Source organism: Brachycentrus maculatus, unplaced genomic scaffold, assembly GCF_059751285.1.
Source record: "Brachycentrus maculatus isolate JH-2025_06_01 unplaced genomic scaffold, ASM5975128v1 h1tg000388l, whole genome shotgun sequence".
Classification (NCBI taxonomy): domain Eukaryota; kingdom Metazoa; phylum Arthropoda; class Insecta; order Trichoptera; family Brachycentridae; genus Brachycentrus; species Brachycentrus maculatus.
The window spans coordinates 811,814-823,947 of NW_028281137.1; the positions used below are offsets into that span (position 1 = coordinate 811,814).

Genomic DNA, 12,134 nt, shown 5'->3' on the forward strand with positions numbered 1-12,134 from the left:
GAGATCTGAAGCATATTATCAATTCGCGCTGAATTTTAAATAATTTACAAAATAATATTTCTAATGTAATTTTTATTTCTTTATTTTTGATAGGTAGGTACTCTTGATTTATACATAAAACGTAAGCGCGGAAATAGACTAGCAAATTTAAACACTTGGGTCTCAACTTTTCTTCGGTGTAAATTTTTTTAAAACCATGTAAGCACATTTAACTTATATTAATTAACTAATAATATTATATTAATTAACGTAGTTTCCCGAGAGAAAATTTAATTATATTAAGAAAGTATAGATAACCTATCAGTAAAAACTGAACTGGCAATGCAAAATGGAGTTCTAGCTCCAACCCTAATGCATAGAAGTGAAGTATCCAACTCCAGTTAGCAAAAGAAGATTAAATTAGACTGAATGCAATATATTTACAACATTTTGAGTGTGTCCAAATACTTGTTCACAAAATCTGGATTATCTTTAATTACAGGAGTATTTTCATATTATTTTAAAAAATAATATAAAAATAACTCCTGTAATTGGAGATAATCCAGATTTTGTGAACAAGTATTTGGACACACTCAAAATGTTGTGAATAAATTATCTGGTCAAATTATAAGCTTAAATAATAAAAATGAAAACGGTGTTTTCTGGCGTTTCTCATGTGTGTGATTATAATCCAGGATTCGGAACTCACATACTAATATAAGAGTTTCTGCTTAGTAAAAAGCTACTTTACATCTCACCAATAGATGTCTCTAGTGAAGTTCTAGTGATTCAAGAACAAGGTTTCTAAATCGGTTCATATATAAAGGAACTTCTTAGAATTTAAGTAGTGTGGTTGTCAATAATGGGTAGAATTGGTGAATGTTACACGTGTGTAAAATGATCACTTAAACCAGCCTATGACGGTTGTCAGCCCCGTAAATGCCCAGTCTTCCAAATTCTTCTTTTTGATGATATGTCAAAAAATAAAAATAATATGAATGCAATCTCTCAGACATGTGCGGTAAAACGATGTTCGAATGGTGAAAGAAAGAATGCAATGCTGAGATAAGTATTATCAATAAAATTAAGCAAAAGGTGTGTTGAAATGGTTCGGGCATGTGAATGAAACGAGTGAAAAAAGAACAATAAAACAAAATAATGAGGCGAATGAAGTCAATTGCTTTCAGGAGTCGGAATAATCGGCGAGTATGTACGAGGAGATGCATGAATGTGAAAGAGGCGAAGATTGTTTGAAAAGACAGGTTTGTGTGGCATTCTATTCTCTTTGCCTACCTCTGCGGTGAAGCAGCGTGATGGTTAGTTAGTCAGTAACAACAATCTGTGACCTGTGATAAAGAGAGCTGAGAAATATTTCCATGTGAATCTTACTATCAACATTACGTTTGCATTTTGAGGTAGATTTTTGTACATGTGATGGTATCATCAGGTATCCTAAATGTAAATGTCAATATAATGTAATAAGAACCAGTTCAGGTTTGGTTGGTTACCGAAGGACTGCCAAGACTTTGCCATGGGGATTATTTATGTTGAAAAATAATAACCATAAATAAGGGTAATTCTGATATCAAATAAGAAGTAATGCAGTATGTGAAAAAATCAAATCTTTACTATGCTGAGAATGAATATTTTCATTAAAAAAAATGCGTGTTTGGCTACCGTGCAGGTCACGGATTTGTTTCCCAGGGGGGTCAAAAATTATCAAAATAATTATTTATCCCTCCAATATTTATTTTATATCATTGTGATCTGTTACCTGAAGTGCATAACTGATCACTTTGTTACACTTTGACGATGCGATGTAATGTTATGTGCACCTTTGGGTGAAAATGAGAATGAGAAAAAGAAGAACTTGATCTTGGTGCTCTACCTATTGAGCTAACGGGCCATATAAATATTATTATGTTAGCAGCTTCACCCAGGCTTTGTTTTAATAAATCATTTATTGAAAATATTAGTTGGGAAAACATTATTTTATTCAAAGTGTATCAAATACAATTTACTGTAATAAATACGTTGATGGATATGTTAATGGATCTCCTCAATAAACTGGTTAGCTCTAGTGCTCAGACTATAATATAATAATTAACCGAAAGTTTTATGAATGCAATTATTAAAATAAAGATCAAGTATTTATTTATGGTCTCATTACATTAATGAATTGTGATCATTCTATTGAATTTTTAGTTTTTTGTATATCTGCAATGATGTACAAATACAGCAAACTCAAACAATACAAAAGTTTGACTACACATGAATGGATCAAATCTTGTTTGAAGTATTTCAGATAAGTAGAACATTATGTTTATCAGAAACTTTAAAATGTGCTGACCTCGTGACCTTTTGAGTCTGCAGATACAGATAAAAATAATTATGTTTATTCTTGATAAGATGAAAGTTATAAATGAATTGATGCAAGCATATGATTTGTGTAGCCGTTAATATTCAGTTTATTATTTTCAATCAACAATGTCAAAGGTAAAAATGAATAACATTTGTTTGATAATTTAAAACTCCTTTTAAAAGGGATGTAGTTATTAAGTGACAGGTGAATTTTGATCTATTGAAATTTAAAATCTTAAAGAGTTTTTTTCGGCTTTTGTAGAAATCTAAAGGCGGTCGTTTATGGGGCGGCTGTTTTTCTGGAAACACAGCCCCTTGTTTAGTTGTTCTTAATAATTCTATAAATGTGGACCAAAGAATGTATAAAGAAGACATTAGAGCGAGTCAAGTGTATGCAGAAGCCTTGTTAAAGGCAAAAGTAATTACATATGATGATTGTACAGCTATTGTAGAAGGTCTGAAAAAGGTATTTATTTCAGATAAATTTGTAAAATATTGAAATATTTCATTTCGTATATTATTTTCTGTTTCCTATTATCAATTCATAATTCCTCCTGGTCTGCCTCCATTTTCTTTTGAGTAATATCCTTCTTATATTCATCAATTCTTATAAACATTTACAAACTATTTACATGGCAAAATATATATCAAGGTAGAGCAGGAGTGGGAAGAGGGAAAGATGGTTCTCGCTGAAACTGATGAAGATGTCCACACGGCTGTGGAGAGGAGACTCGGTGAGCTGATAGGAGAACCAGCGCGCAGACTGCACACAGGACGGAGCCGCAATGACCAAGCTACCACTGATACCAGACTCTGGTTGCTTAATAACATTCCAACCATACAGAGAATGATCAAGACACTTTTGAAGGTAAACACTGCTCTTAATAAATTAGTAAACACTGTCAGTAATATTTAAAACAAATTTCATAATAATATTTTATTTGATTTAAAGACAATAGTGGCCCGAGCAAAAGGGGAAATAAATTTTTTGATGCCCGGATATACGCATTTGCAAAGAGCACAACCTATACGATGGAGTCATTTTTTACTCAGGTAATTGCTGGTATATTTTCAATACTTATGCAGTTACATATAATTTAAGAACACTTTCCATTTCTTCACATAACACATCATTCTTCGGTAATTCCTGCACTGTCCAAGCAGCCTGACTATGGTATATATTACTTTTCCTAGATCCTCTCCCTCTCCCCCTACACCTTACCTGATTCTGCTCCTTTTGTCTTCCTTGTACAGTTTTATCAATATACAATATTGTAATTATTTGGACCATTCATACTGCAATTCCTTATAAAAGTTTTTATTCTCAATTTTACTTCTATGTTCAAGCATTATCTGCTCAGCCTGTATAAGGTACAAGCCTTGCCTAGTATCAATAGTAACGTTTTTGATTGATTAGATACATGTAACATTTTTAGTCATGGTGGTGATGGGCAATGCACATTTTCGGTGCTCTGCAACCATATCAGCCGATACTGGGACTAGAAGTGTTACATGGGAAAGATGTAACATTTGTGTCAAAATTATTGCTTTAATATTTCAGTCATGCTTGGAGCTTGCATGGTGATGCAGAGCTCCTGGAAACCACAGTTTTTAGAATTGGAACTTTGCCTCTGGGCAGCGGAGCACTTGCAGGAAACCCTTTTCCAGTGGACCGAAAGGAAATGGCAAAAAAGCTCGGCTTCAACAATATATCTATGAACAGTATGCATGCAGTTGGCAATAGGGACTTTGTAGGTGTGCTCATTTAAAATAAATTTAAATTAATATTTTGTTCTGACAAACAATATATCTTACTCATTTTTAGTATAAAACAGTATATGTACATATTAAACATTGTCTCTGTAATGATTGAATTACTTCTTTATAGTCCACAATCATCTATCGTTGAGATGGTCAAGAGTAAAAACAAAATATGAGTATAATTAGGATTATATATTAAGTACCTATATAAATATGTCAATAAAACAAGATAAATAAGATAAAATAGGATATTTCAACAAACGCAAGGTATTATGTTATACAAAGGAAATATGTAAGAATAGGGTGTCCGGTGGCAGAATTAGGATTTAAATTTTTTATAAAAAATAAACTGCAAAGGATAAACACCTGATATGAGCATTCCAACAGCTTCTCCCTTTTAACCATAGAATTAGGGAGAATTCGCTTGAATTTATCTCCCATTATTTCAATTTACAAGCTTCTTATTTGACCAGTTGATTATTTAAATATGTTTCATTTATTTTATTGCACTCGAATATTGGATTTAATACAGCTCTCAAGAAGTAAATCCAGTGCATCATAAGACGCAATGCCGGAACTAATGCCCAGATCCCATACGGGAATATACATAGGAACAAACATATAATTATGTCTTCCCTTATAAGCAACTGACTAGGTGCCTGTGTCAAGTAAACTTATGTAGGTCTAGCATTGATAATACGAACTACAGAAGCATTTCCATTTTGCTAATAATAGATTATTTTTAACTTTTTCAGTAGAGTTTTTGTTCTGGTGCACCTTGTGCGGAGCACACTTAAGTAGACTCGCTCAGGATTTGATCCTCTACAGCACATCAGAGTTTGGTTTTGTGCGAATTAGTGATGCATACTCCACGGGAAGCAGCTTGATGCCACAGAAAAGGAATGCAGATGGTTTAGAACTGGCTCGAGCGGCTGTAGCTTCCCTTTTGGGCAACACGACGGCCATGTTGACTACTCTGCACGCTTTACCATCAACTTATAATAAGGATCTACAAGGAGATAAGAAAATGATTTTCGAATCTTTTGATACAATATGTCAAGTTTTAGAAGTAGTAAATGGAACAGTTGAGACATTAACAGTAAGTGTTTAATATATTGTATTTTATCATCATCAGCCTGATGATGAAAGATCATGCCAAAGAATAATCCCAATAAATGACATATTAGTCAATCAAATACATGTTATTTAATAAGCAATGAAACTTGTATAATTTACTGTGAAGGGAGGAAAGTTTATTTCTTTCATAATTTGTGTAGTTTACATTTCTTAACAACTTTTACACATTGTAATTCTACTGTCTGAAATCATGAACATCACCCCATATTAATGCTTCAAAAGTCAGCGAAAGCTGCAAATGACACGCTTTTATTAAAAACATTTATTTTTTGTAATGAATAGGTAAATGAAGCAAAGTGCTATGCAGCATTAGAAACAGATCAGTTGGCAACCCGACTGGCCCACTGGCTAGTGGGGCATGGTGTCCCCTTCCGTAATGCTCACCACATCGCAGGAGCTGTGGTGGCCAAGGCCGGTGCACGCAAGGTGCCGCTCAACGTGTTGACTGCTCAAGAGTTGTCAGACATAAGGTGAACTAAAAATTTATTATGTTACCGAGTCATATTACAAAAATTATTATATGTCATCCATTCGCTTTGTGAGATTTTGTTCTCAGTTTCCTTTTATCTATTAACCTCTCCGTGCGTACAGCCCCAAACATGGGGCCATAAAATACTAGGTCAGATAACATGTGGCCCCACAGTTGAGGCGTAGTGATTATTTAAAATTGATAATATTTATTATGTGTGTGGCATATGTTTTAAAATTAAAAAATTGTATAAAAAAAATCTCAGTCTGTAGGGTACAACCTTTTCATTATTATCTTACAACTTGAAACATTAATCATAAAATATATCTGCAATGTGGTTCTTCCCTTTTCCAGCTTAACTTGCTGATCCTTTCCTCTGACACTGCTCATTATCTTTTTTTCTTATCTGACTACTATCTGCACCCAGATAGTGTACGGAGCACTGTATCAGGGTGATGTAGTAGTGTTCACTGATTCATTAATTACACAAAGGTAAGACGATCAGTCCTGCCTCCGATTCATGGATATATGAGTAGAATATATTTGATGAGAAATAGATAAGTGAAGAAGCTCAGCATTAAGAACAGTTATGTCTTAAATCTATGTCCATATAGCAGTAATGCCATATGGAAAAGGGAATGAAGAGGAGGTAGTGAAATGAGTAAAATAGTAATGGCTAGTACATTCGGGATTGCATACCCGTACTCATACTAGTTAGTGAACTTATAGGCTGTTATTGTGCACGAGACCTTTAAGGCTAAGAAGTCAACCATGCCTAGGAGTTAGAAAGAACCACAGATAATGGAGTGCCTGACACACTCAGATATATATGTCTACCAAAAAACCTCTGGACAAAATCTCCCATAAGAGAGTACTTCAAAGTATGCAGTCTTTAAATCTTCAAACCAAAACATTGACTTTATATTTTATTTTTTAACAATTTATAATTGTTTTATTGATTTAAAAATGAATTCAACAATAATTTCTTTGGAGAACACCACTTCTATGATATTTTTTTAGTGAACACCTCTCTGGTGACCTATCGGAAATTTGGGATTACGAAGCGGCCGTGGAGGAACTAGCGGTTACGGGAGGAACTTCGCGAGCCGCTGTATTGGAGCAGATAACTTCACTCGAGCACTGGCTGCAAGGGCAGCAACAAGAAACTACCTTGTAGATTTTAATTTATTTTTCTGTAAATTAAATTATATAAATAATTGACTTATTATGCACAAATAAAATAAATGCCTTAAATGGTTTATTAATTTTTATTTCAAATTAATCAATTACTGAATATATTTAATTATCAATAGTAAGACCATTCCATTCTGAGCGGTGAAACTTCACCTTTTTTATTTTTTAGCAGCCAAAGATTGCTTAGTAATTTGTTTTCAACATAAAAATATTACTTGTCAAAACATATTTTACATATTCCTGTAACTCAAGTCCATGTCATGATTGCTGGTGCCACTAACCATTTTTTTTAACATTCGATGGAATACACACAACACACAAATAATAAAGTAACAAAAAATATTTTTTTAAACAACTAAAACTAATACTAAAACATGGCAAAAAATAAAAACAAGAAATAGGCATAAGAAGCATATCGAAAAGAAACAAATGAAAAAATATAAAAACACAAAACAAGAAAATATGACTAATTCCTACATATATATATATTCCGTAAAGTAATTTTTCAGATCATTTATTTTGGATCCCCGGATGGTTTTTATTTTATATTTGTCAGGCAGCTGGTTGATTTGGGTATTGGCAATAAATATTATTATAGGACCTTACTCCAAATTTCTTAGTGATGTAAAAATGTATATAAGCTATACTTAGGTAGAATTATGTAGATGCATTTCTAAATATTAAATTTGTATTTCCGTTTTTATAGGTAGGTATATAAGTTTTTACTATTTTTTTTATTCATCTCGCGTTATAACCTTAAGAAAAAAGATAGGTATCAGTATTGTGCGTGATAAAAAAAGTAGGTAACATTCATTATATTTATCTAATGAAGGAGCTAGAAGCTCAAAGTAAACTTAGATAAGGAAATCACATTGAAAAACCGACCGTTTGTCAGTGTCAGTCGTGTTTATTTGACGTTTGCCACAGGTCGGCACATTTATTTATTTTCGTTGCTATGGCGACATTACAGCCAATTGTAGTTTTCAAATGCGGTCAAATTATCCTGGAAAATAAAATTATTGGCGGAGGAGTGGTTGTAAATTCGGAAGGAAAAATATGTAAAGTTATAACACACGAAGAAGAATGGCGGAACCTTCCGAAAACAATACAATTAATAGAGGTTAGTAAGCCTAGGAATGTAAGTACCTAATATTTTAAAATATGACATTTCCATTGACTTAATTAGTACATTAAATAATTATTTATTACTTATGACCCATTTTCCTAATATATGCAGTTTTTTTTATGAATGACTCGTAATAAAACAATATTTTTGTTAGACAGAAAAATTATAACCGATCATCCAAAACCGAATTTACCAATCGAGTTTGAATCCACTTACCATTTAAATTTCGATTTGAGTTTGGAACATTTTGAATTATAGAAAAATATTGCCACTTTAAAAAAAGTTAAATATGTGGGTACTTTACATTAGAACACAAATTATAATATGAATATCGAAATTGTATTTATTTATTTAGTTAAAATATAAACATATACAATATTGGTTTTGCCTTTAGAACACAAATTACTGTGGTTGAGGGGGGGGGGGCGTTCACCCTTCATAGAGTAGGGAAGAGTCACAAAATAAACAAATTCAAATAGAAAGATTATTCCCTTTCTTAGAAAGTTTCATTAGTGTGCTCCATTTAAAAAAATATATTTTGCTAAGTTGGGTCATGTAATAATAACAGGTGACAAGGGGTGTTCTAATGGCAGGAGTGGTGGACTCCCATGTGCATGTAAATAGTCCAGGTCGCAGTGATTGGGAAGACTTCCCATGTGCCACTAAAGCTGCAGCTGCTGGGGGAGTTTGCACCATTGCAGATATGCCGCTGTAAGTATTTTGTTTTATTGTCCAAAAATAATAGAAGATTTCAATGTACATTATGTGTTCTTACTCCCCACATAATGTTATAATGTTCCGCAGAAATTCAATTCCATCAACTACGACTCTAAAAAATCTTCAAATGAAAGCCGATGTTGCTCGAGGAACTGTATTTGTGGATGTAGCCTTTTGGGGTGGGGTCGTTCCTAATAATCAGGTATTTAAAAAAATCTCACTAGGAATAATTAACCCGATTTGAATTTCACACTGATTGATTGTTGAGGGTTGGCATTTTTTTTTTCTAGAATGAACTGTTGGACATGATAGCCGCAGGAGTTGTCGGTTTCAAGTGTTTCCTCTGCCCGAGTGGAGTGGATGAGTTTCCTAATGTAACTGAGGAAGATTTAGAATTGGCTTTACAAGTTTTACAAAATACAGATTCTGTATTAGCAGTAAGTAATAATATTTATCTTTATATGTATTTTTGTCATTACATAAAACTTACTTTAGCAAGTGACAAATATTAATTTCAATATATTTTTTATTATTATTTGTAGTTCCATGCAGAATGCGATTTAGATGTCCCACATGAACCAACATCTCAGGGCAGTAAGTAGTTTAAATATTTTTTTTTAAATGATAATTTGTATATTTCATCTCATGTATTTAAGTGTTTGATGTAAAATTTTAGATCCAGAAGAATATGGGACCTACCTATCATCACGGCCACCAGAAATGGAATTAAAAGCTTTAAAGCTTATAATGAAAATGACAGAAAAATATAAGTAGGGACAGCAGTATTTATCAATCATAAATATCAGTCTCCCTAAGAAAACAATAGTGAAACTTATTTTCTCCATGTTGGTACATTTCAAAGACAAATCTTCCATGACTGTTATCTTAAAAAAGGAATTTTAAATCACCTGATATAAGTTCATTCTTGAAAGACAATTATGTATTTAAAAAAAAAACACAGGCACATTCAAATTAATTGCAGCGCTGTACAAAATATCCTTAAACAAGGTCATATTAACATGTTAACATATACTTGTTTCATTTCTTAGATGACATCAAACGCATCCTGAGACTATATGCATGTATCAAAGCAACAAAATCATCCACATTTTTGGAGAGTACCAATACAACCGCGTAACACAGAAACAGCATTAAATGGGGTCATACTGTATTTATAAATTAGACGATATGTATTAAAAAAATATTTTATTATTCTTTATTATTTTGATAATTGATGATATTGCATAAAAAACAATATGAAGAAGTGCAAAGTTCATATCCTATGTACTTTTTCTTTTTGGTTGTTAAATAGCAAAAATGATAACATGACTAGGAAATAATATTTATTTATGTACTATAATATTTATGTACAATCCCTATACTGCAAATATTTGTGTATATTCTCAGAGCACGCTACCATATTGTGCACGTGTCATCAGCCCTCGGTGTGCCTGTGTTAGAAGAGGCCCGCAGACGCGGCGTGCGCATCACTGCCGAGACCTGTCCCCACTATCTCACTCTTGATGCAGAAACAGTTCCTTCTGCAGCTACGCAGTTCAAGTGCGCTCCTCCTGTCAGAGATTCTAAGAACAGAGTAAGACAGACACTTTTATTGAGCAAAATAAAATTAATAAATTGATTTGGAATAAAAATTACATCTTATAAAACCATAATAAATAATAGGGAAGAGTTATTAAGAATGATTTTTAACTAAAAAAATTCTCTGGAGTAAACAAAAGTCACTTATTTTGTGGGGTTGAAAGATAAAATCGGAATGTATACTAAATCGCTCCATATTTTGTTTATGCTTAAGTAGCAATTGACATCTTCAATCAATAATTTGTCTTTGTATAAAAATCTCAATTTAAGTATTATTCCAGTTATTCAGGTACATGCCATCAAAAGAAACAAAATTGTGTTTGAAAGTTTCCTGTACAAGAAGCCCATTAAGTATGTATTTTGTATATAAGCTGCCATAATTATCTACATTTTTTTTATTACAGGATGCACTGTGGGAGTGTGTGAAGAAAGGAGGCATTGATATGGTTGTGTCTGATCACTCTCCGTGCACTCCGGTACTGAAAACCAGCAGCTTCCTCCAAGCTTGGGGTGGAATCTCATCTCTTCAGTTTGGTCAGAAATTTTATTTTATTTTCCTAAAAAATACAAAATAGCTTTCTTATTTATGAATCGGAAAGGAGCGTATCAGATCTCATATCCTATTAGTCAAAACCTAAATACATACTATACTGACCGCATTCAAGTGAAAGTTACTATTTTTCTAAGTAAAATTTGTGTTACCGGTTCCACAGGACTATCTCTAGTGTGGACTAGAGCATCTGCTCTAGGTTTGGACTTGATGCAAGTGTCTCGCCTCATGAGCAGTGCCCCCGCGCAGCTGTGCTCCCTACACCACTCCAAAGGGACTATCAAGGAGGGGCTTGATGCTGACCTGATTGTATTTGATCCTGATGACAGCTTCGTAGTAACTAAGGAGTCCATTCTTTACAAGAATAAAGTATGTTTGTTTTCTCACCCACAACATTAAAATCCTGCGTGTTTTTTAAAATTAAGAACAACTTCATACCAATGCCAAGGATACTCGGGATTGCATATCCATATTTGTACTAGCTTGCGTACGCTGCATCCTGCTAACATGTACACGTTCCTCTTGAAGAAAACTATTGTAACTATAAAAATTAAGTTTTTTTTTTTTTAATTGTAAGAAATAAAAACAACAGATTTTTGTTGTTGTTATGTTTCAGGTGTCTCCATATTTGGGCATGAAATTGACTGGTAGAGTACTTAAAACGTATCTACGCGGACAGTTGATCTATGAAGAGGGAGCTATTTCAAAGCAGCCACTAGGAAAACTTTTGCTGAAGTAATGAAGATCAAATGATAAACAAACACATTATTATAAAAAAATACTTGATTGTTGTCACAATAGATTATTGATTTATGTTGAGAATAGATAACAAAGAGAAATATATATATATATATATATATATATATATATATATATATATATATATATATATATATATATATATATATATATATATATATATATATATATATATATATATATATATATATATATATATATATATATATATGTATATATATAATTTTATACTTTTATTATGCTTATCAACTTGATGTTTTATTTTACCTGATTTAAAAAAAATATATCATGCTATAGATCTCCTGCCCCATAATTTGTCGAAAAATAAAACCATACGATAAAAGAAAGAAAATCATAAGGTTCAGTGAATTTTCACATTAAGCCAAAAATATGACTTTTCAGAATTTAAAAATTCTCATTTATTTTAGTCTTGCGAGGTTTTATTCCATCACTATGAAGCTCAAATGGAGACATTGAAATTA

General features: G+C 32.5%; 2 protein-coding genes across 4 annotated transcripts; both read left to right on the forward strand.

Moving 5' to 3' along the window:
• Positions 1-1,960: 1,960 nt before the first annotated feature.
• On the forward strand, positions 1,961-6,966 carry Argl (Argininosuccinate lyase). Of its 3 annotated transcripts, none has more exons than XM_088270624.1 (8): positions 1,961-2,049; positions 2,603-2,806; positions 2,993-3,208; positions 3,293-3,393; positions 3,902-4,095; positions 4,860-5,200; positions 5,521-5,708; positions 6,728-6,966. In XM_088270624.1, the coding sequence occupies exons 1-8, from the start codon at positions 2,017-2,019 to the stop codon at positions 6,882-6,884; spliced, it is 1,434 nt and encodes a 477-aa protein (XP_088126750.1). In that variant the 5' UTR covers positions 1,961-2,016; the 3' UTR covers positions 6,885-6,966. The 3 variants fall into 3 exon arrangements, with proteins under 3 accessions (XP_088126750.1, XP_088126751.1, XP_088126752.1); XM_088270625.1 differs by lacking the exon at positions 1,961-2,049 and adding an exon at positions 2,418-2,475 and having other exon boundaries at positions 4,857-5,200; XM_088270626.1 differs by lacking the exon at positions 1,961-2,049 and adding an exon at positions 2,418-2,475.
• A 791-nt stretch (positions 6,967-7,757) lies between these two features.
• LOC148303057 (uncharacterized) lies at positions 7,758-11,741 on the forward strand. The gene is made up of 10 exons (XM_088270617.1): positions 7,758-8,021; positions 8,596-8,738; positions 8,832-8,946; positions 9,035-9,181; positions 9,287-9,338; positions 9,421-9,514; positions 10,152-10,338; positions 10,748-10,877; positions 11,057-11,262; positions 11,510-11,741. Exons 1-10 carry the CDS (start codon positions 7,857-7,859, stop codon positions 11,630-11,632), a joined length of 1,362 nt encoding a protein of 453 aa, XP_088126743.1. The 5' UTR covers positions 7,758-7,856; the 3' UTR covers positions 11,633-11,741.
• The last annotated feature ends 393 nt before the right edge of the window (positions 11,742-12,134 follow it).